Raw genomic sequence first — 23030 nt, forward strand, 5'->3', positions numbered from 1 at the left:
GACTTTCATATATCGTGGTCCTTACAATGGTGGTGAAGATGGTTTTTATTCAATTTTAAAAATTGTAAGTACATTCATTTATGCAGTAATCTGCACTCGTGCAAAAATTTTAAATGTCTTTAATCATTTCACATTTTAAGAAGAAAACGTTTTGGGAGTTCTGGAATGACTTCACCTTTGGCTGTTTGCAAAGGTGACAGGCAAAAAACGCCCCCTTATAGCTTTGAAGGAGCATGGGAAATAGAAGAGACAGACAGGGAGAGGAGGCAAGTGGTCAGACGTGCACCTCAAGAACCAAGGAGGGATTCAGGTAAATGGAAGGAAACCCAAGAGAAGACAGGCTGTTCTGCTCTAGTTCCCATAATAAACTCTTGTAAGGAGCCAGCCATGCTGGTGGCCTGCTGCAGCAGGAGATAGCCACAGCAAAATAAAAATGGTGAGACAGATGGTTTAGCAGTGAAAGAATGAGCCTAGTTAACATTCCTGAGACAGCTGCATTACCGTCAAGATCTGAAATGGACCTGAGTCAGCGTTAGTTTTTATCAAATGAATACACTGCACACAGTTTTAAAAACTCGAATATTACTCTGGTAGATGGGATTATTTTTTCAGAAATACTCTTTCCTCTTCCACCTGCAAGAGTGAAGGGTACTTCTGCACCTTGACTTTGGGGTTGCCTTTGTTTGGGCTAATGAAATGTTAGCAGACATGACCTGATCAAAGCTTTGACAAGCACTGACCTGATGATTGGGCTTGCTCTCTTGTAGTTTTGTATCACCTTCTTGGAAAGAAAGACCTTTCCCCCAGGGAAGTTACTGCCGCCCTCTCCACCTGGTTTTCAGAACGAACACGTGGCACAGAGCTGCCCCCGCCAAGCTGTACCTGTACCTGAAGCAGATCATCACAGCTAAAAGGGAGACTGTGGTACTCAGATTGTGTCACACAGCAATAGCTCCCTGATACTGCATCGAAAGGCTCATAGTGAAAACCAGCAGCCTTCTAACTCAGTCCTTCCTATCCCTCAGCCCTGCTCTCCAGAAGCAAATATTTTCAACTCTTTAAATTATTGCTTCTGGTCATCTTCTCAGTGTTTCTAAACAATATGCTAATGCTGTACATAAATATATTTTCCATCTGTTGGTTGTAGACATTATAGATTGACTTCCTGGCAGGTCTGAACATAATTTTGATTTCACAGATGCAGAGGTTGAGGTCCAGAGGAGTGAAATGACTGTATGAAGTCCTGCAGAGTCTTGGTCAAATTCAGATATTCTGATGCCAAATTTCACACTCCACCCACCATAGAGTCTATCAGTATTACTTATTAACAAGTCATGACACTCTTTTAACTTGAGAGTTCATACCTATTTCTCATCACATATTTATAGAACAAAGCCAAAAAGTTAAACCATTTACCAGAAAATATTGACACCTCTTAGTTCAGTCCCTTATTTCCATGTCGGACAACCCCATCCAACCACTACATTTTATATTCAATATTTGACAAGTCTTTGGGCCTTGTGGGAAGTACAAACTAAAAGACTATTTTCAAGGAGCTTAAAATTGTCAGTTTCTTGCAGCAGTTGCAACATTTCATTAAGAGGTACTGTTCTGCCTTGTGGCCCTCACAATTCAACAATGGAGAAATGTTGTTGATAATGTCAGCGAAGGAGTTCAAGACATGCCACTTCTAAATATGCTGCCTTAGCATATTGATTATTTTGAGTTAAAGGCATTTGGAAAACAACATCTTTAAGCAGGGCACTCTGATTCCCACTTTTTCTTCCTGAAAGCAGAAGATGAAACTCATATGAGAACTGCCCTCCCTATGCCGGAAGGAAAGAAACATTCTTATCACCAGAGAGGGAGTTAAGTCTGGTAGAATATGTACAAAGAGACCTTGTTAAAATAACTCTCATCTTCCTTAAGTCTCCTCATTTTATTTTAGTTACTTTTCCACAATCGCAATTGCCACTTTTTGTTCAACCCAGTGTATAAGCATTTAGGTTTTGCCACTTCTTTGGGTCTTTGTTTCCTTCTGAAGACTCCAAGGTCACAGTAAAACACATTAAATAAATGTCCATGCTTTTCTCCTGTCAATCTTTTTTATGTCAATTGAATTCTCAGGCCCAGCCAAAGACCCTAAGAAGGTAGAGGTAAAGTTTTTGCCGCCCCTACATTGGCAGCAGCCACCCATGGCCCTTCTGATCTTGGTCCCAGAAAGCAATTCTCCACAGAATTAGCCTGATCACAATAAATAGCAAAGAAACTGCTATCAGATTATTTATTATTTTTTATGGGTCACTTATATCTTGCATTCCATGTTATTAACGAATTCATTTTCTATGGATATATCCTTTTATTTCATTGATAGCACTTATTCTAGCATTTTCTTGTCTTTTGTTTACTTATTTACTGTCTGTCTCCCCTTAATCCTGTGAACTCCATGATAGGCCCTTCCTGTCTTGGTCACTGGTGAATCCCTGGCATCTACTGCAGTCCTTGGCACACAGAAGGTGCTCAATACTTAAGTATTATCCTGATAGCACCCTATAAGATGTTCCTTCCTCTATGGTTATAGATTAATACTTTACATTTGTAGAACTCTACAGTTTACCATGTGATTTCAACCAATTTCTTACTCCTATTTTTTTTGTGGGTGTGAGGAAGATTTGCCCTGAGCTAACATGTGTGCCAGTGTTCCTCTACTTTGCATGTGGGATGCCTCCACTGCATGGCTGAGGAGTGGAGTAGGTCCCTACGTAGGATCCGAACCTAAGTGGAGCATGCAGGTCTTTAACCACTCGGCCACGGGCTGGCCCTTCTTATTCCTATTTTAATCTTATTGCCTACATCAAATTCATTTCACCAGGCGGTGAATGAGCAATTTTATGTGCAGCAGGGAAGTTAACATTATTTTCACTTGTTTTCTATTTACTAAGTGGGGGGGGGTGGAGAATAAATTGAGGTTATTGGGCAGAAGGAAGCCGTCTGGGGCCTTCAATGAATGTATTTTTCACCATCCACTAAAGGGCTGGGTTCAGGGCACGCTCTAGGGAGGTCCGGCAGAAACGATGAATTTCCCCTCCGGAGCCCCCGAAAGGTTAGGTCGGTGAGACAGGAGAAGAGTGGGCGAACCCTGACATTTGAGGCAGGGCGGGCGCAAGGAGGGAAATTCTGACACCGACGTCCGTGAGGGGCCCCGGGGATGGTTCACGTCTGCTCCCACCCCGTGCGAAAAGCCCCCCAAGCGTGGGCCACCCGGCACCACTCCCACGGGCGGCCGGGCGCCGAAAGTGGACCTGCCCACCCGCAGTGACGTAAGAGCCCCTTTCGCCGCCGGGGCGCGCGGCCCCGGGCGGCGACCGGATTGGCCGCCCGCGGCGCAGGGGGCGGGGCGAGGCGCGTTCCCAGCCGCCCGCGCGCCGCGCACGAGCAGGCCGCGGTGGGCGCCGCTGCACGTTCGCGGCGGCCGGGAGCGGCCCCCTGGTGGGCGACGGGAAGTGTGGAACGACGCGGCCAGTCACGTCAGGGTCCTCGCCGTCCCGAGGCCACCGCCCTCTCACCTCAGCGACCCTGCGCGCTTCCGGGGAAGCTTGCGAGTGCGAGGCAGGAAGTGGCCGCTGCCCACCTCCTCCTCCCGGCTGGCTGGTGGCCGAAGACAGGGATGCGCGAGGGCACGACGACAGTGACCGTGCCCGAGGTCCCCGCGCCTTGGGCGTTGGGAAGAATCTCAGTCTGGTCTCTGCCGTGTCCAGTATGGTCCTCGCCTCTTCGGTGGCAGGTTGGGAAAGCCTCCGCGTGCCTCGTTGGTTTCTCGCTTCCCGCAGGTGTTTTGCGGAAAAGTGTTGGTGCCCCGCGCGGCACTGATTCCAGAAATTAGCCTCGGGTTAGCGCTCCGTCCTGGCTTCTCAAGGGCTTCAGAACACCTTTCGTTGGTAGTGCGAGCGGGCCTGTGGCCTCAGTGGACGGCGGGCTCGGAGGGCCTGGGAGGTCGCGGCCCTCCCGGCTGCTCCTGCCGGCACCCTCTGCTCCGGCTCTGCTCCCACGATGTCCGCAGGTTCCGGTGCTCCTGGGGACACGCCGTGGTCCGGGAGCCGCCCCGCAGTGCCCTCGCTGGGCAGAGGAATCCGTGTTCCAGCCTGCATGGCGACGCCCACGCCGCAGGACTCTCCTGACCCCGCCCCTGCCCTGTGGCCGTCTCTCCTGTCCATGTCTTTCCTTGAGGCCCCGTCACCCTGCGGGTCGTTAAGCGGTGGCTGCGCCCACGGTGGGAGTAGGATCTCTCGGAGGCCTTCTGCAGGTCTGCGTGGCTCCGTGATGTGCCAGCCTCGGCCGTGCCCTCCTCTGTGGGGTTAAGATCCACGGCCGCCCTGCCAAGGACGGACGTTCGGATCCCTCCAGCCTGTGGCTCGAACATCTCCTCCCTGTCTTCCACTTGTTGCCTCTTACTCCCCCCCCCCCCCACCTCATTTCCTGGGTTACTGGGACACACCTGTCCCTTGGCTCCCTCCTGCTTGGGCGTAGCCCTTCCCCTAACTGGAATGCCCTCTGCTTCCATGGCAGCCTTTCATTGTTCTATCCATCCTGCAAAACCCAGTTGCAGTGCCAGTCCCTCCAGGAAACTATTCCCAGAGCACTTTGTCCTGTTGTAGCATCTGTAATGCTGTGAGGCCTTATCTTAGTTATTTGTATAACTTCTCCATTCCTCCCTAGGCTGTGAAGGCTGTTCGGGATGGCGCATTATCTATACATGCCTCGCAAGACAGAAAACTCATTCAGGAAGCACTCAGAGTGCCTGTCATGTGCCCAGCCCTGCTCTGCGTGCCGGGGATACAGCAGGGAAAAAACCATGTCCCCTCTTCTGGAGCTTATGTTCTAGTGGGGAGAAGACAGCAATCGGCCGATGCAGAAATAGCTCTATGTGCCAGGTGGTAATATGTGCCATGAAGGAAGGGAAAGGAGATGGAGAATAACCGGGAGGGGGGGTGCTCTTTAGAGAGTGGGCAAGGAAGGCTTCCTACTGAGGAGGAAACCTGAATAAGAGGAGGGAACAAGTCATAGAAACGGGAGGTAGGGTGTTTTAGATGAGAGAGCAGCTAAGTACCAGGCTGAAGCAGGAGTGTGTTTGGTATGTTAAAGAACAGCAAGGGAGTCAGGCTGGATGGGAGAGTAGGACGCAGAATGGGAGAAGTACACGGGGCAGGTCAGGTACACACTTGTCTTCGCCAGCCAGTGAATGCTTGTGGAACTGGATTTAATTGAATTGATAAGCGATAGAGAATAATTTAATGAGAGTGACAATGAAAGTTGGAAATTGCTTGAGGGGGATGGACCCAGTAGGCATATATGTTCACAACTTACACGCATGTGCATTGGAAACCTTGTTTAGTGCAGTGACATGTAACTGAAAAACATCCTAATGAAAACCAATGCTTTATGCAGGGATGTTTTATTATAATGGAAACCCAGAAGAAGAAGGGGCAGATTTTGTGGAGGAAGAAATGGATTGACACATGAGTGGAATTATTTGGTAAGTAATACTGACCACTATTAAAAAGTCCAGAAGGAAAGAACATCCATCCCCTGATGTTGCTTCCTTTTATTTGGAGGAAAAATACTTGAATGTTAGTTGACAAAAGTTGAGTTTATGAAATAATCAGATAAATTTGTATACTAATTTTAATAGCACTTTCCTTCCCAAGGGGTAAGGTGAATGCTAGGGATAGGGAGCCGGTAGGCTCCCAGGCGGAACCTGGCCTTCAGCACGAAGTCATAAACTTCAGGGTAATGTTACTTTTTGGGGTGATTTTGCTTTGATCATAGTTGTACTTGCAGCCCAAAGAACATTTTCCCCTTGGTGGCATGTGGCAGCTATCTCTGTCCAACAGAACTTAAAAATACAGAACACTTGTTTACATAATAGTTTTTTATTACATGCTCTTAAAAAAATTTCTTTTTAGTTAGTCTGGCCTCCCTGGAAAAAGTGGCTACCATGGGCTGTCGTTCTGCTCTTCGTAACTTTTGTCGATGTTACAAAGTTTAAATTATTTAAAGTTTAAATTGTCAGTTTCTTGGCAATCATTCACGTAGATGAGATCGAATGTGGTTTCCGATTCAGCTCTCAAACCACTGAATTGGCGGTCTCACTCTAGGCTGCTGAGTCAACACATCTTGTTATTCATTCACAGGCATGAGTAGCTCCATTACGAGTAGCTCCTCAGTTAGTCATAACTTGGCCAAATGTGAAGGTGGCCTTGGAATAAGCAGACCTGGGTTCCATCCCTGCTTTCTCTGTTCTTTAAATGTGGCGGTGTTTGTGGTGGGAAGATATGTGCACAGTGATTCTGGCCTGTCTGGGTTTAAGCCCAGCTCTGCCGCATGCTCGCTAAGAGACCCTGAACACATTACTTATGCTTCGTGCCTCAGCTTCCCCATCTATAAAACAGGGGTCCCCTCAAAGAGTTACTGTGAGGATGGAAGGAGTTAATGGAGGTGAAGCTAGAACACTGGCCTGTGGTAAACACTCAAATGCTGCCATTAATACTTGGCTCAGTTACTTGAACTCTCTCAGCTTCTGTTTCTTTAACATTAGGATAGTAACAATACTTCTTACCATATAGAATTGATAAGAGGCTAAATAAAATGTTTAATGTGCTAAGCATAACATCTCCAGTGCAGGAAGCAACCCATGAGTATTAACTATTATTAAGTACTGTATGAGAAACATTTATTTATCAGTAGTCACAATCTGTTTAATTCAGTGGTGAAGGGCCCAAGGAGAGGAACATAGAAAGCAGTGTACCTTAAAAATGTGCCATCTGGATGAAGATGATGAGGGACAGAAATTATATAGATAGCGTTTTTGCTTAGGATAAAGTGACAAGATCTAATAGAAAGATTCAAAAGAAGAAATAATCAAAGTCCAAATAGCTCTTCTTGGAGTAAAAGCAAATTCCCAGAGCTAAAACGATTTTAAGCATTGATTATATATCTCAAAACAAGACATTTATCTTAGCATGAATGCATGAATGGCAGCGAAGAAACTTGGTACAGGGGTTGTGATCTTGGGGTCCACAGATGCCCAAGGGGCACAGATAAAATTCAGAGGTCTGTGAACTTGGATGGGGAAAATTACATCTTTTATTTTCACTAACCTCTAATGGACAGCTAGCACTTCCTTCAATCTCGAATTTAAAAATTTACAAAGCCTGGCCGAAGGCACAGTACCTGTGGTGTTGCACCAATAGAAATCAGTTATTTTTGTATCACATTACAGTTCTTGCAGGTACTCTGAAATATCATTTATACTCATGATTAATTTGAAATTATGACAGGTATGTGTTAATGGAGAAGTACATATATTCCCACATCACAATTTTTTTTAAATGTTTGGTAAGTGTATTTCAATACAATTGGTTTCCTTTGTAATCCTTTGTATTATGTTTTACAAACTTAAGACATTATTTTGCAAGGGGTCCACAAGAGGAAGGGTCCTGGGCACAGAAACGATGAGAGCCCTTGGGAAGAGTATGGGCTCTGGGGCCAGACAGCTGAGTTGGAACCTTTTCTCTCCTCATCACCAACCTGGTGACATTGGGCGTGCTGCCCAGGTTCTCTGTGCTCTAGCTTCCTCATCGCAGGGATGAAGACTGTTGTAAGGTGTGACTGAGGAAACTAAACACATGCAACGGTGCCTTGCACGTAGGAAACCCCTAGTACTGTCACCATTAGCAGAGAAGTGTTTTATGTGAGGCCTGAGAAAGGGCAACTGCACAGCTTGGGTTGGGTATACATACCAGTGATTTCCCAAGGAGGAGGGCAAGAACTAAAACGGTAGGTCTTGAGGTAGGCAGACTGTGAGACTGGAGTTAACAAATTCATTCATTCATTCATTCTTCAATAATGGTTTCTCGAATGCCCACTACATGCCTCTCAACACCTTCACTAACACTTGTGCGGCCTGAAGCAAGTGTAGAAATGGAGATCATATATGTCTGCATATTTAAAAGTGGCAAATCAAACTAAAGAAATGTTAAATGTGTTCTGTTCTCCTACTTCAACAGAAAAATCTTCAAAATGACAAAATCAAAAATTATTGTTTTTAGGGGCTGGCCCATGGTGTAGTGGTTAAGTTGGTGTGCTCTGCTTCGGCAGCCTGGGGTTTGTGGGTTCGGATCCCGGGAGTGGACCTACACACTGCTCAGAATCCCAGTGACATTCTTCATGGAAATAACACAAAGAATCCTAAAATTTATATGGAACAACAAAAGGCCCCTAGTAGCCAAAAAAATCCTGAGAAAAAAGAACAAAGCTGGAGGCATCACAATCCCTGACTTCAAAATATACTACAAGCTATAGTAATCAAAACAGCTTAGTACTGGCAGAAAAATAGACACATAGATCAGTGGAACAGAATTGAAAGCCCAGAAATAAAACCATACATGTATGGACACCTGATCTTCTACAAAGGAGCCGAGAACATATAACGGAGAACGGAAAGTCTCTTCAATAAATGATGTTGGGAAAACTGGACAGCCACATGCAAAAGAACGAAAGGAGACCAATATCTTACACTATACACAAAAATTAACTCAAAATGGATTAAAGGGGGCCCACCCCGTGGCTGAGTGGTTAAGTTCGCGCACTCCACTTTGGTGGCCTGGGGTTTCACTGATTTGAATCCTGGGCACAGACATGGCACTGCTCATCAGGCCATGCTGAGGCAGCATTGCACATGTGACAACTAGAAGGACCCACAACTAAAAAAATGTACAACTATGTACTCGGGGGATTTGGGGAGAAAAAGCAGGAAAAAAAAGATGGGCAGCAGTTGTTAGCTCAGGTGCCAATCTTAAAAAAAAAAAAAGTGGATTAAAGATTTGAATGTAAGACTTGAAACCATAAAACTCCTAAAAGAAAATATAGCCGGTACACTCTTTGACATCGGTTTTAGCAGTATCTTTTCAAATACCATGTCTGCTCTGGCCAGGGAAACAAAAGAAAAAATAAACAAATGAGGCTATATCAGATTAAAAAGCTTCTATAAGGCAAAGGAAACCATCAACAAAATGAAGACAACCGACCAACTGGGAAAAAATATTTGCAAATCATATATCCAACAAGGGGTTAATTTCCAAAGTATATAAAGAACTCGTACAACTCAACAACAAAAAAACAAACAACCCAATCAAAAAATGGGCAGAGGATATGAACAGACATTTTTCCAAAGAAGATACACAGATGGCCAACAGGCTCATGAAAAGATGTTCAACATCACTAATTATTAGGGAAATGCAAATCAAAACTACAGTGAGATATCACCTCACACCCGTTAGAATGGCTTTAATTAACAAGACAATTACAAGACAAGTACAATTAACTAGCGTTGGAGAGGATATAGAGAAAAGGGAACCATCGTTTGCAGCTAGCGGAACTGCAAGCTTGTGCAGCCACTATGGGAAAACAGTATGGAGATTTCTCAAAAAATTAAAAATAGAAATGCCATATGATCCAGCTATTTCACTCCTGCATGTTGATCCGAAGAACATGAAATCACTAATTCAAAAAGATTTGTCCACCCCTATGTTCATTGCAGCATTATTCACAATAGCCAAGACATGGAAGCAACCCAAGTGCCCATGAATGGATGAAGAAGATGTGGTATATATACACAGTAGAATACTACTCAGCCATAAAAAAGACAAAATTGTGCCATTTGCGACAACATGGATGGACCTTGAGGATGTTATGCTAAGTAAAATGTCACACAGAAAAAGGCAAACACCATATGATTTCACTCATGTGGAAGATAAAAACACATAGATAAGGAGAACAGATTAGTAGTTCCCAGAAGAGAAGAGGGTAGGGAGAGGGGGAAAGGGGAAAGGGACATATATATATAGATATGGTGACAGATAAAAACTGGACTGTCGGTGAACACTGAAATTTACACAGTGTTGTAAGCCAATATGACCCCAATAAAATAATTTTTTAAAAAGTTGTTTTTCTTCTAAAAGTTTCAAAATTATCTATTCAAATTTTAAAAGCGTAATTGATAAATATCAAATATCTAAAATTGTTTAAATATACCTGAGACTTTTTAATTTTTGAAATTTAATTAAATGTTTTTATAAAAATTAAAATGGTTTGCAACCCTGGGTTCAATGTCCTTCTGGTTGATTCTAGTAAAGAACAGGTATTAGAGTTCTCATGCTGCATGCTACCTATATGCATATTTAAGAGTAATACAAATTGTTTAACATTGCAAGGTGTTCCTCAGACTTCCTGTGCAACTGTTGTGAACTCCATGCTAATTCACAAGGACTTCCAGAACCGCAAGCGGGAACATGAATAGGATGAAGAAAATGGACAATTGGGACTTCTGGGAAACTATACTTTCTGTAATATTCTTACATAATAATAGATTATGCAAGAATCTGTTACATCCGAAGTATCTGAGGAGGATTTGGCAGATTAATGTGCCTTTTCCCTGTCCCAGCCCTTCTGTGGCTTTATACTCTCCCTGCGCTCTGAGGCCGCACTTCTCTCTTTGGCAGTAGCACAGCACAGAGGTGCTGTCACCTTATGTTTCTAGGACACAGAACAAGAGCTGTGGGAAGTGCTTACCTGGGGACTGCCTGTGTTATGTGTCCTCTAAGTTAGCGTGAAGCACCAGATCCCCTGTCACGGAGACAACCAATTGTTAATTGTGTGTGTTTGTGATTTGTGGGGCTCTGCCCTGGATGGAACATATTTTATTTAACAGTATATTTAGCTTGATGGGTAACTTCTAAATATTTGGACGTATGTCACAGGGGCCATTTACACTCTTGCCCTGTGTGCTCCATGGTGTTAGAGGTGGTTTGAAGTTGGAGGTAAGTATTTATGAGTCATTAACATATAAGTGGGTATCACATAGAGATAGTGTGACCAGGGAGAAATAGTGAGCAAATTTGATAACTGCTAACATCTCATCTTTCCTTACAATGTGTGCTTCCTTTTCTCCCCTACCCTACCTCCTTCCTTTTCTCTGATTTCACACTCATTTTCTGTTTTCTAATTCCTTTTTAATTTGTTTCTTTTATGCCTCAGAACTACTGGCGTCACAAGCAGTGGAAATCTTTAACAGCAGCAGCTGCCTGGACTGGATAGATGCTTGGGGTAGGGGTGGGGACGCTGAATCTTGTAAGAATTGATCTTGCAGGAAATAGCGAGTGTAAATAGTGCATACTCCCTGGATGAGATTGCCTCTAAGATGTGTCCTGGGAGGACGGGGACATATTTTATAGGAAGCATATTTTGAGGGCCTGTTTCTCTTTCTAAATATCGTCTTTATCTTGTTTAGAGTAGTTGAACTTTCATGCGCTTTAGCCTCAAAGCATATTCACTTGAGATATTCAATATTAGATCCAGAGTCCATCAAAATAAAAGGAAATCTATTCCTTGGCTTGGAATGAGATGTTGAGAATGTGATGGAACAAATATTATTGCTGATATTGCTAAAATGTTGATGTTCTGTTGGGATCACCTCTGATTTAGTTTGGGAAGACTGTTTTTTGCAAGAGATGAATGTTTGTTTGCATTTGAAAGATTAGGAGGCTAAAATGGATAAAGCAATGTGATGCATATTTTAAAGCAAATGAAAATTGCACTAAAAGAGTATTACACCTTTGGCTAGCTTCAATAGTATATGCATCTGGTTAACTTTAGAATTTGCCTTAGCTTCCTATGATGCTTTTATTAAACAAGAATGCAGTAACAGGAACATTATAAAACTCTTTAAACACCCAAATAAAACTTTGCATATCCTTCAGCACAACAATTCTGAAGTGGTTGATTTTGTTTAATTGTAGGCTGGTGCAACTAATCTTGAGAATCTTCTAGGTCAGTACACACTTTTATGTCACTGGCTCAGCTTAAAAGAATGAGCTAATTTCTGTGCTGGGAAACTACATACGTCACTTTCAGGGGAGGCAATAGCTCTGCCCACAGAAGAGCAAAAAGTAGATTACTAAGTAGCATTTAGTTAAATGAAAATATAATCCGGTTAAATGTCATGCTGCAATGTTAAACACAGAGTACCACATGTAAAGGAGGAGGCTGCTTGGTTAGATCATGACTTTGAAAGTGATCAGCAGTGTGATTGTTATGGCATGATACTCCTGCATTTGGCCAGCTCCGGTGAAGCTGGTGGAGGGGATCCCACAATTATCACTGGTAAAATGACTCTCAGAATTTGGGAGTAAATGCCGTAGACAGCCCATGCATTCTTCTCCTCAGTTGCTACCTGCTCTGGGTTGTTCTACTGATGATCAGTGTGGGAGGCTAGGGAAGGCAAATTTCAAAACAATGTCTCATAGTAAGTTACTCTTCGGAACTATGTGCCAGGTATTGAATTAACTATTTCATGTTCATTGTTTCATTTAGTCCTCACTAAATGAGGATAAGGCACAGTGTTACTGTATCTGAAAGGTACGAGTGGAAAATCTGAGACTTAGGGAGGTAAGAAATTTGCCCAAGGTCTCATGACCATCAATGGCAGAGCCTAGGCTCTGCCAAACTTGGGCGCTTTACCGTGTGCCATACTCCACTGCTCCCATTACATGGTGGGGAGGGGGTGATGAAATTGGAGTTAGGATAGCAAATCAAACCACAATGAGATACCACTTCACACCTACTAGAAAGGCTGTAATAAAACAATTTAATTTTTTTTATGATTCTTTTTTTTTTTAAAGATTTTGTTTTTTCGTTTTTCTCCCCAAAGCCCCCCAGTACATAGTTGTATATTCTTAGTTGTGGGTCCTTCTAGCTGTGGCATGTGGGACGCCGCCTCAGTGTTATTCGATGAGCAGTGCCATGTCTGCGCCCAGGACTCAAACCAGCAAAACATTGGGCCGCCTGGAGCAGAGCGCGCAAACTTAACCACTCGGCCATGGGGCCAGCGCCAAAACAATTTAATTTTTAAAAATATGGAAAAATGAGTGATAGCAAGGATGTGGAGATTGAAAGTCTTGTACATTGTTGGTGGGAATGTAAAATGGTGCAGCTACTGTGGAAAATGGGCAATTCCTCAAAAAGTGGAACAGAATGACCATGCAGTGCAGCAGTCCCACTCCTCGGTGTACGCCCAAGAGAGCTGAAAACACACGCCCGCATGAAAACTTGTACACAAGTGTTCATAGCAGCATTACTAATAATAGTCAAAAAGTAGAAACAGCTCAGATGTCCGTCAACTGATGAATGCATAAACAAAATGTGCTCTATCCATACAATGGAATATTATTCAGCCATAGAAAAGGAATGAATGCTACAACGTGGATGGACCTTGAAAATATTATGTGACATGCAAGAAACCCAATACAAAAGACCAGATATTGTATGATCCCATTTATATGAAATGTCCACAATAGGAAAATTCATGGAGACAGAAGAAGATTAGTGGTTACCAGGGACTTGGGGGGAAGGAGACTGGGCAGTGACTGCTAATGAGTATAGGATTTCTTTTTGGACTGATAAAAATATGGAATTATATACCGGTGATGGTTGCTCAACATAGTGAATATACTAAAATTCACTGAAATGTACACATTAAAATGGTGAAATTTGTGTTATGTGAACTATATCTTAATTTTCAAAAAAGGCAACTTCAGGTCAGATCTGGGAATTCCTTCAATACTGGACTATAGGGTCCAGGTTTTCTTTTGTGGACAACAGGGAGCCACTGAAAGTTTCTGAGGGGGATGGTGGCATGATAGATGTCATGGAAACATGTAAAGTGCTTGGCACATAGCAAGTGTTTAGTAAATATTAGCTCCCTTCTCCTCTCCCTTCATCCCCCAATTCAAGACCAAGCTGCTATGCCTCTTGTGGAAAAATATCTCTTTTCTGTTTGGTCCCTAATGGAAGACCGTCTGTCTTAGTCAAAACCACTGTTGCTATTAGGCTGCCTGGTTGACTTCCTGAGGGTTCTGAGCCATTCCAGGCCAGACGGGTTCATCTTAGCTTCTCTAAAGCATCCTCCTCCTCTTTCTCTTCTCTCTCCTCCTCCTGGTCTCTCCTCCTCTCTTCCTCTTTCTCTTCTCCTTCTGCTTTTCCTCTCCCTTTCCTCCTTCTCTTCTTCTTCCTCTTTAAAAAAAAAAATTGAAATAATGGTTTTCTAAAAAGCTCTCACAGACCTCAATTTTACCCAATAATGTCACCCCACCATACAAATTCTATGCCTCTCTTGTCTGCATGTCACTCCATTTCTCCCTCCTTCTCCCATCTCACCCACATGGTGAGAAGCACAGTAAAAATTAGTCAGGACGTCCTGGGCTCTAATCCCAGCTCCCCATCCTGCTGATCATCTGGCTAGAGGCATAGCCTCAGTGTTGTCATTTGCATAATGTTGTTACAATAATAATATCCAGGGGCTGGCCCCGTAGCCGAGTGGTTAAGTTCGCGTGCTTTGCTGCGGCGGCCCAGGGTTCAGAGCCTGGGCGCAGACATGGCACTGCTTGTCAGGCCACGTTGCGGTGGCGTCCCATATGCCACAACTAGAAGGACCTGCAACTAAGATATACAACTGTGTATCGGGGGGATTTGGGGAGATAAAGCAGAAAGTAATAATAATAATAATAATATCCATTCCTAAGGTTCTTTCAAGGATGATATTCAATAAAGTGCTTATCTGATGCCTGGTACGTCAGCTGCACTCAATAAATTATAGCTCTAGCATCACTATTATTATCAAGTTTGGGGGCAGCATATGGCAAAAGTGCTGATACTGATTTAGGAGTGGGTTTCATCCCTCAACTGTCAAATATTTTAAGGACGTGTTAAAAGCTTTGGCATGGACACTACTTTAAATAACAAAGTCCTTTTCCCAAAATCATCTGAGAAATGTCCTAGGAGTAGAGAGCTGATTCCAAGAAGTGGTTTCAAGTGCCATTATCAAGTGGGGACAGGGGCTCTGGGGGATTTTGGGGTCAGCAAATATCAAATGAGCTACCGCAGAGTTGTGGCGGGGATTTCCCATGAGGCCCCGCCCCCAGCTGAGTCACTGAAGCTCCTGGGTTTAATCTGCTGTCCTCGAGCTGCTGATCCATCACTGCTCTGAAGATCGAGGAGCGGAAAGTTCTCCACCAGCCCTGAGATCTCAAGGTTTGTTCATTTGGGGCAGATCGGGGGAACTGAATTGGAGTGAGGATATAAGCTTTATTCCCTTTGTACATTTCTGGACTTTTTTGCCTTCTAATTCTAATAACTTTCATTCCATCACCCATTAAATAAAGATCAAGAACCTGGCTAAAGAGACTTTTTTCCTCCTCAGTTTTGTTACTATATGAGCTTGCGATCTCCAAATGAGCAAATACGTGTCTGTTAAGAAAATGTGATAATGAATTGAGCAGAGAGTTGTTTCGACATTTTAGCAATTAGGTGTTGAAATTTCCACCAGCTCTTCAGACAAATAGTAATAATAAGATGTGTTCTCATTGAGCTGAACTGTCGGATGCTTCCACTGACAGATTCTCTTTTTAAGGACTGTATTTCAGGGGCAGCAAGCAACTGGCAGTTTTGAAATCTGGATGCAAATGCTGGTAGCTATGGAAGTCCCCAAAAGTTCTGGCTATTGTTATTTCTGCATTTTGGCAGAACATCTTGGAAAGTGCATGCTCAGGCTTTGGCAACCATGTACAAAGCTATGTGTTTAGTCATGCTTGTCTTATCAGAAAAGTTTCTATGAATTTGCTACCTTTTCCATAATATTCCATCATTAATTGTTCCCGAAAAACCCTTAGTTATGATACGGTCTTGTGGGATTGTATAGGTAATGGTTGAAATATAGATAATTCTAAAAGGAGAAACCACCTCATTCTTGGAAATTTTTTCCCACTTTTTGCAGAGTGGTATTTGTGAAACCAGCTAATTTGATTAAATTCTTTTGGAGTCTACTTTGCTAGTATCATATCGATGCAAGATTTCATCATGGGAAATGGCTATTACAACATAGTGGCTACTGTGCTATTGGTCATGAATTTTGAGAGGACAAGATCAATAAGGCAGGATTCCTGTGATAACTGTCCAGCTGGTAAGGACCAAAGTAATGTGAGTGTTTGATTTGTTCTGTTGAAAACATGGTTCAGTTAGTCTAGTAGTCAGGGCTAATGAACCCTGTTTTAATGATCTTTTGTTCATTCATTTACAAATATTTCTTGGATGCTGCGTTCTATCTGTGTGAATGAAGCCACATCACTTTATCTCTTGTGCTCAAGTTTCCTCATCTGGGAATGAAATAGGAGAGATAGGAGAGAATCTATCTCATAGGATTTCTTGGAGGATCATGTGACAGGCTCAGAACAGTGCATGGCACATGGCAAGACCTTAATAAATGTTAGCTTTGTGTGTGTGGACCTGTGCTCAGTCTGGGGGCACAGCAGGCAATAAATAGGTGGCAGGAGGCTTAACAGAGTGGGCAAGGGCAGACATTTAGATTTTAATGAATGAAGGAGATTGATCTCCTGAATCCAGTCATATTGATCTCCTGGATCAATCAAGAGAAATCATTCTATTTTATTTAATAAAGGAAATGATTTCTTATCTGTTGGTTTATTTGGTGCACTATCTACACTTTCTTATTTCTAATTCTGTGATTATGCTAAGGGCAATCTTGCAAATGTATAATTTTTAAAAGTCAATCAACAAAATAAAGTCTATCATTGAGACACCTGGAAACCAATCACTGTTTCCTATTCTAGTTTTCTCATCTCATGACCTTCATTATGCTTTGGGTGATGATTGTCCATTGTCAAACATGTACAGCTATTATCTACCCTCTTTAGGTACTTACTGTGGGAAAAACAACAATCAGACTTGCCTTCCCTGTCCTGCAAATAGTTTCTCCAACAGAAGTGGACAAGAGGCCTGTGACATATGCAAGAAGTGTGAAGGTATGATTTACAAGATGTCTTCATTGGATACGTGTTGGGAAGACAAGCTTCCTAGTCTACTCATCTCTACTGAAAGTCTTGAGTGTCGGAGATACTGGTTCCTCTGTCAATAGGCAGGTCCAGTAACATAATTTACTATAGTAGAATTATTTGTGGATTGAGCTTTTTAAATATTAGAGGAAACATTCGTTTGACAAGAGAGAAGTTTTTAATTTGCAAAATGTAAATTTGTCTTTTATAGAGATTTAAAAGTAAACTTTAAACTCTAAGATCATTAGGAACATAATAAGTAGAGTGAGCATGGTTTTTACTGCAGAATGAGAATTTGCTTCCTGGATTCAGAGGTCAAGTGTAATGTAATGTTGGGGGGACTTTGTAGGTGTTTTCAGAACCAAGAAGATGTGCTTCCCCACCAGCGATGCAGAATGTGAGTGCATCTCGGGGTTCCACTGCTTCGGGGAAGGATGCACCATGTGTGAACAGGATTGTAAACAAGGTCAAGAATTAACCAAAGAGGGTAGGTTTGCTCTTCCTCAATCCAATACAAGTTTGTTGTCTAGACATAAGTCATTAGCTTAGGTCTTGGTCCTTTGAATACAAAGTAAAGCATTTATTTGTAGAACCTTAAAGTAACAAGCAATGAGCTACTGTGTCAAGTATATGACATGTACGAAATTATTTTTCAATCGATGGAAATAATTTGAAGTCACAACATTTGCTATTCACCAAGACCATGCATTTTCATACAATGTATAGATATATATATATACCATATTCTATGTACAATTAGAATAAAAACTTTAGTCATCTTGGGGTTTCATTTCAAGCAGAATTTTCGAACAATCTGTGTAGATTGTCTTAAGTTAATGATTTTGTTATGTGATTATGTTCATCACATAATAATATTAAAAAAGAATTATTCATCACTAATAAAATTCAAGAATTGTTGAACAATCTGTGTAGATTGTGTTAACTTTATTATTATGTGATTATGTTCATCACAGGGAAAGTTATGAAATGACAAAAATGCTTCCTTTTTTATTATTCTTTAATTTTTATGCAAGGTTGTAAAGACTGTTGCTTTGGGACATTTAATGATCAGAAAAGTGGCGTCTGTCGACCCTGGACAAAGTATGTATACTTTCCTTTTGCTTACAAAATAAAGAATCTGGGTTAACTTTTTTAAAGGCAAGGAATGTTATAATGAAATTTTTAAAATCTATCAAGTGCAGACACAGAATAACAAACTAATAGGCAGTGTGGGAAGAGTATGAGGTAATAGTGACTTGACATGCAAAGTGGGCATCTTCTCCAGAAATAACGCCCAGAGCATCCAGATCAGATTTGCTGGTGCAACTTTGTTACTGTCTGCCACAGGGTTCTTTTGTTTCCTTCCCGTCTCTTTGCTGCCTCTTACCTTCCCAATCGATCAGCCCATCTTGGAGTGTGCAGTGCCAGCACTGAGAATGATATAGAATGAGGAGGAAGTATATGTTTCCTACCCTCAAAAATGTAACATGTACTTGGGAAAACAAGACCATCATGGGTAGTAAAACAGGCAACAGTGCACATAGGAATATTCCTGTTGACTTGTGCGACCTGGAGCAGAGCTATCAAAGTGTGGTCTGTGGATAGGTGCTGGCCCACGAGCGGTTTGCTGTCTGTCCACAGCAAGAGCAGTGCAGACATGGAGAGTAAGCGGTGAGAACTGTCAAGGCAATTTGGCACAGTCGTATGTGTCTGTTGACTCTAATAAGAAAAACTTAGATCTTGTATTTTGTATGCCTTTCTTCTTTTTTCATTTGATTTTCTTACCAGAAAATCATTTTTCTTATCATTTTACATTTACATTCTTATGATGTTTTACAGAAGTATTAGTTCATAACAGATTGGAAAGTTTTGTTTTTTTTTAAGAAAAGGTCTTTCAACACAAATAGTACAAAGTCACTCTGCATGGAAAGTGGGATTGAACTGGGCTTTGGAGAATGGGTAGGTTTGGGTTAGGTAAGGGGACAAGGGAAAAGACATAAGGACAATGATGATGATGATGGTGATGGTGACGACAGCGATGATGATGGTGATAGCTACTACTTATTGGGAGTGAGTCAGGCATGTGAAAGTGTGTCCCCAGGGTCATTCATTTGCTCTTCTCAACAGTCCTTGGAGGTGTATGTCTTATTTTGCTGATGAGAAAACTGAGGCTTAGAGAGATTTCCTAACCTGCCCAAGGTCATTCTGCAAAGAGACAGACCCAGGGCTAAACCCTGGTCTGTCTGAGGCCAAAACATCACTGAGTTAAGAACTCCAACCCTTATGCTAAGTCATCTGTCCTTTCTGTGTGCCGGAGATAGTCAAGTACGCTTAAGAAGTTAGGGGTGAGAGACTAACTGGGCAAAATAGTTTTGAACTGAGCTGTCGTGGAGCAAGGCTCCCCAGCCTGGGAAGAAAGAAGAATCCAGTTAGGTTGATAGAGTTGGGCAAACTGTGGAGAGCTATGAAACCTGGAGGGAGAGAGAGGGTCAAATGGAAGTTTTTCAAAATATCTTTATGGGGCCAGCCCCGTGGCCGAGTGGTTGGGTTCACACACTCCACTTCGGCAGCCCAGGGTTTCGCTGATTCGAATCCTTGGCGCAGACATGGCACCGCTCATGAAGCCACGCTGAGGCAGCATTCCACATGCCACAACTAGAAGGACCCACAACTGAGAATATACAACTATGTACTGGGGGGCTTTGGGGAGAAAAAGGAAAAAGAAAAATCTTTAAAAAAATCTATCTTTATGAACCTAGACTGACACATTCAGCCACTAGGCTGCTCTCCTGGTGGAAATGTCAGTGTTTTTAATTAGAATGAGCTGTACCTGAACTAATTATATGAACTCTTTTCATTGGACTGTCTAAGCTGTTCTTTGGATGGAAAGTCTGTGCTTGTGAATGGGACGAAGGAAAGTGATGTGGTGTGTGGACCAACGTTGGCCGACTTCTCTCCAGGTACATCCTTCATCGCCATGCCTGCCCCTGCGAGAGAGCGAGGTAGCTGATTTGTTGCTGTTTAATCGAAGTGAATGTACCATGGCCATTACAATTGGAATCTAAATCCTGATGTCTTACATCTCTGCCTACAACAGGCACCTCTGGCATGCCCTCCCTTCCTTTACCCTGGCATCAAGGGACCCATCAGTTTTTCTCAGGTGTTTGTCACCCAGTCTGTGTTACACATTAGTAAGCAAAAGAAGGTGAGGCTTGACCCAAGCAGATACTACACCTTTGCTAACGCCAAGTAAAGGGGATTATAGAGTCCCATATTTCCTATATCCTAGAAAGGCCAAAACGCTGAACTTTTGTGGGCTTCTAGCAAAGTTATGGACGTTTTGTAAAGTTTTCCTACCAAGCAGGAAAGTTTACTAAGTTAACTGGTTGGAGATGCCCAAGGCACCTCTTCTCGTGCTTAGGAGTTTACAAATGTAAATATAAATATAACCGTATTTGCAAAATTATATGTTTGCATGCATTTCTCCTTTTGCAGGAGGTCACAACCCCCGGATCATCATCCTCTTTCTCGCACTGACCTCCACGACAGCGTTGTTCCTGGTGTTCTTCCTCGTGCTCCGTCTCTCTGTTGTTAAACAGAGCAGAAAGAAACTCCTATATATATTCAAACAACGTAAGACAACATAAAAGTATTAGATATTAGTGTTTGGAGGCAAGGAAACTATGATTTATAGTAGAAAGGAAACTATGATTATTTTTTTAGTTATAGAAACTAGGTTAGTAGAGCACAGTGGTATTGAAGAGGGGCAGTTTTGCCCCCAAGGGGACATTTGGAAATGGGTTAGGTGGTCACAACCCGGGCGAGTGGGGAGGAAGTGCGACTGGCAGTTAGTGAGTGGAGGGCAGCGATGCTGCTAAACATCCTGCAGTGTGCGGGACAGCCCCACAGCACAGAGTTATCCAGCCCCCAGTGTCAATGGTGCTCAGGTGGAGAGAGCTGTTGGTAGAAGAATATAACCAAAGGGTTCTAGAAAAAGGACCATTTAAGTATACTGCAGTCTTGGATAACCCTGTGTGTGTGTGTGTGCGTGTGTGTGTGTGCACACCAGTCCACTGTGCATCCAGGATACTGGCGAAGAGGAATCAGAAAATAATGGTTGCCCCATCCAGTACTGCTCTTCCAGCTGATAAATGGCCTTGACCTGAGCTAGATCCACGACTTGAGGAAGGCATAGTGAACTAGGAGGGAGTTTGAAGTGGGTTTAAAGAAATGGATTATTATGACAACAATCTGAATTAAATGAGAAATTTCAATAATGGATTCTATTCGTTAAACAGGACACTAAATAATAAAGAACTCAGCAATTGCCTGGCACAGAGGCAGCACTCACTAAACGAAAGCAATGAATATTTATTGAAAAAAGTCTATAGATGGGAGCAATCTGTTTTTGGTCTTCCTGGAGGACAGAACCACGGATAACAGGCTAGACGTCCTGAGAGGGATTCGTATACAGGAGGAGCGCTTAGCGCTGTGATGTAACCTGAAACGTCGTAATAAGACTGGAGAGTGTCTATTTGGAGGTTGTTAAAATACATGAGGGAAACTATTAGTAAAGTCTTATCTAAAGATGCACTACACTAATTTGTATAAAGGTTCCTTTGAAAACAATGTAAAACCTTTTTACATTGTGAAATATACAGAAAAAATGCATACATATAAAGTTTAACAAATCGTTGTAAAATGAAAACCTGTGTAACTCTACCCGGGTCGAGAAATAGAACAGGATCTGCTCCCCGGAAGCCCTTCGTATTCTCCTTCCAGATGAAAGCCCCCCTCCCCGCTAGCACTAACCACATCTAGATCTTTATGGTACTCACTTCCTTGCTCTTATTTATGGTTTTGCTACCTAACAACACCGTTTAATTTGGCTGCTTGTGAACTTCATACAAGTGGAACCACACTGTTTCTATTCTGTATTTTCCTTCTTTCACTCACCACTGTATCTGTATGATTCATTCATGTGCTACATTTATTTTTAGTTGATTTCCATTGTTGAATACTCTTCTACTGAAGGACTGTCACAGTCTGTTTATCCATTCCAGTATTGGTGGACACTTGGGTTGTTTCCAGTTTGGGGCTATCACGGACAGTGATGTTTGAATATTTTTGTCTATGTGTCTTGGGACACGCAAGGCCATGTTTCTGTTTAGTTTTTTTTTTTTTTTTTAAAGATTTTTATTTTTTCCTTTTTCTCCCCAAAGCCCCTGGTACATAGTTGTATATTCTTCGTTGTGGGTCCTTCTAGTTGTGGCATGTGGGATGCTGCCTCAGCGTGGTTTGATGAGCAGTGCCATGTCCGCGCCCAGGATTCGAACCAACGAAACACTGGGCCGCCTGCAGCGGAATGCGCGAACTTAACCACTCGGCCACGGGGCCAGCCCCTCTGTTTAGTTTTTTTTAACCTAGGAATAAAACTGTTGAGGTGTGAGGAATGTGAGTCTTGGTCCTTAGTAGATATATCAAACTGTTTTCCAGAATGGTGGGACCCCATTTACGCTTCCCCAGCAGCATATGAGGGTTCCTTTTGCCACAATCCCTGCTAACGCTTGATACTACCAGACTTAATTTTTCTCTATCTGGTGGGTGGATAGTAGTATCTCGTTGTGGTTTTAATTTGCATTTCCCTGATTACTAGTGAGATTGGACTTCTTTTCATGTTATATTGGCCATTTGGATTTCCTCTCTTGTGAAGTGCCTGATCGAGGCTTTTGAGCATTTTCCGTTGGATTGTCCGTTCTTTTCATGTTAATCTATAGGTATTCTTTAGTCTATTGTTCATTGCTGCAAATAGCTTTTTCTGCTCTATGGGTTACTCTTTGATTCTCTTTTTGAGGTCTAAGTTTCTGATTTAAACCTGGAAACTCTCACTTAAACCTCTGATTTAAAGAACTATCATTCCCATCTTTACCCCAAACTACAGTAAAGTTCTTCATAAAATGCTTTCCAAAAGTATTTATGAGTAATTAGTGAGTTGCAATGGAACTGTAATCCATTTAAAAAAATTTTTAGGTCATTTTTTAAAACTTTCTATTTTGAAATTATTGTAGA

At 42.4% G+C, this 23030-nt stretch overlaps 1 protein-coding gene across 10 annotated transcripts in view; it reads left to right on the forward strand.

Moving 5' to 3' along the window:
* Positions 1 to 23030, forward strand: part of TNFRSF9 (TNF receptor superfamily member 9) — a 33644-nt gene that overhangs the window by 1418 nt on the left and 9196 nt on the right. Inside the window, exons 1-9 of one of the 10 annotated variants that reach the window (XM_008536467.2) lie at positions 3389 to 3784; positions 4717 to 4931; positions 5446 to 5533; positions 15887 to 16072; positions 16824 to 16931; positions 17311 to 17448; positions 17996 to 18062; positions 19833 to 19921; positions 20457 to 20594. In XM_008536467.2, coding sequence (XP_008534689.1) covers positions 15955 to 16072; positions 16824 to 16931; positions 17311 to 17448; positions 17996 to 18062; positions 19833 to 19921; positions 20457 to 20594 — 658 coding nt within the window. In that variant the 5' untranslated portion in view covers positions 3389 to 3784; positions 4717 to 4931; positions 5446 to 5533; positions 15887 to 15954. Of the gene's footprint in view, positions 1 to 3388; positions 3890 to 4716; positions 4935 to 5445; positions 5534 to 14940; positions 15145 to 15886; positions 16073 to 16823; positions 16932 to 17310; positions 17449 to 17995; positions 18063 to 19832; positions 19964 to 20456; positions 20595 to 23030 lie in introns of those variants that run through there. The other 9 variants (XM_008536464.2, XM_070603634.1, XM_070603621.1 and 6 more) reach the window with 9 other exon arrangements.

This window comes from Equus przewalskii, chromosome 2 (genome assembly GCF_037783145.1).
Source record: "Equus przewalskii isolate Varuska chromosome 2, EquPr2, whole genome shotgun sequence".
NCBI lineage: Eukaryota > Metazoa > Chordata > Mammalia > Perissodactyla > Equidae > Equus > Equus przewalskii.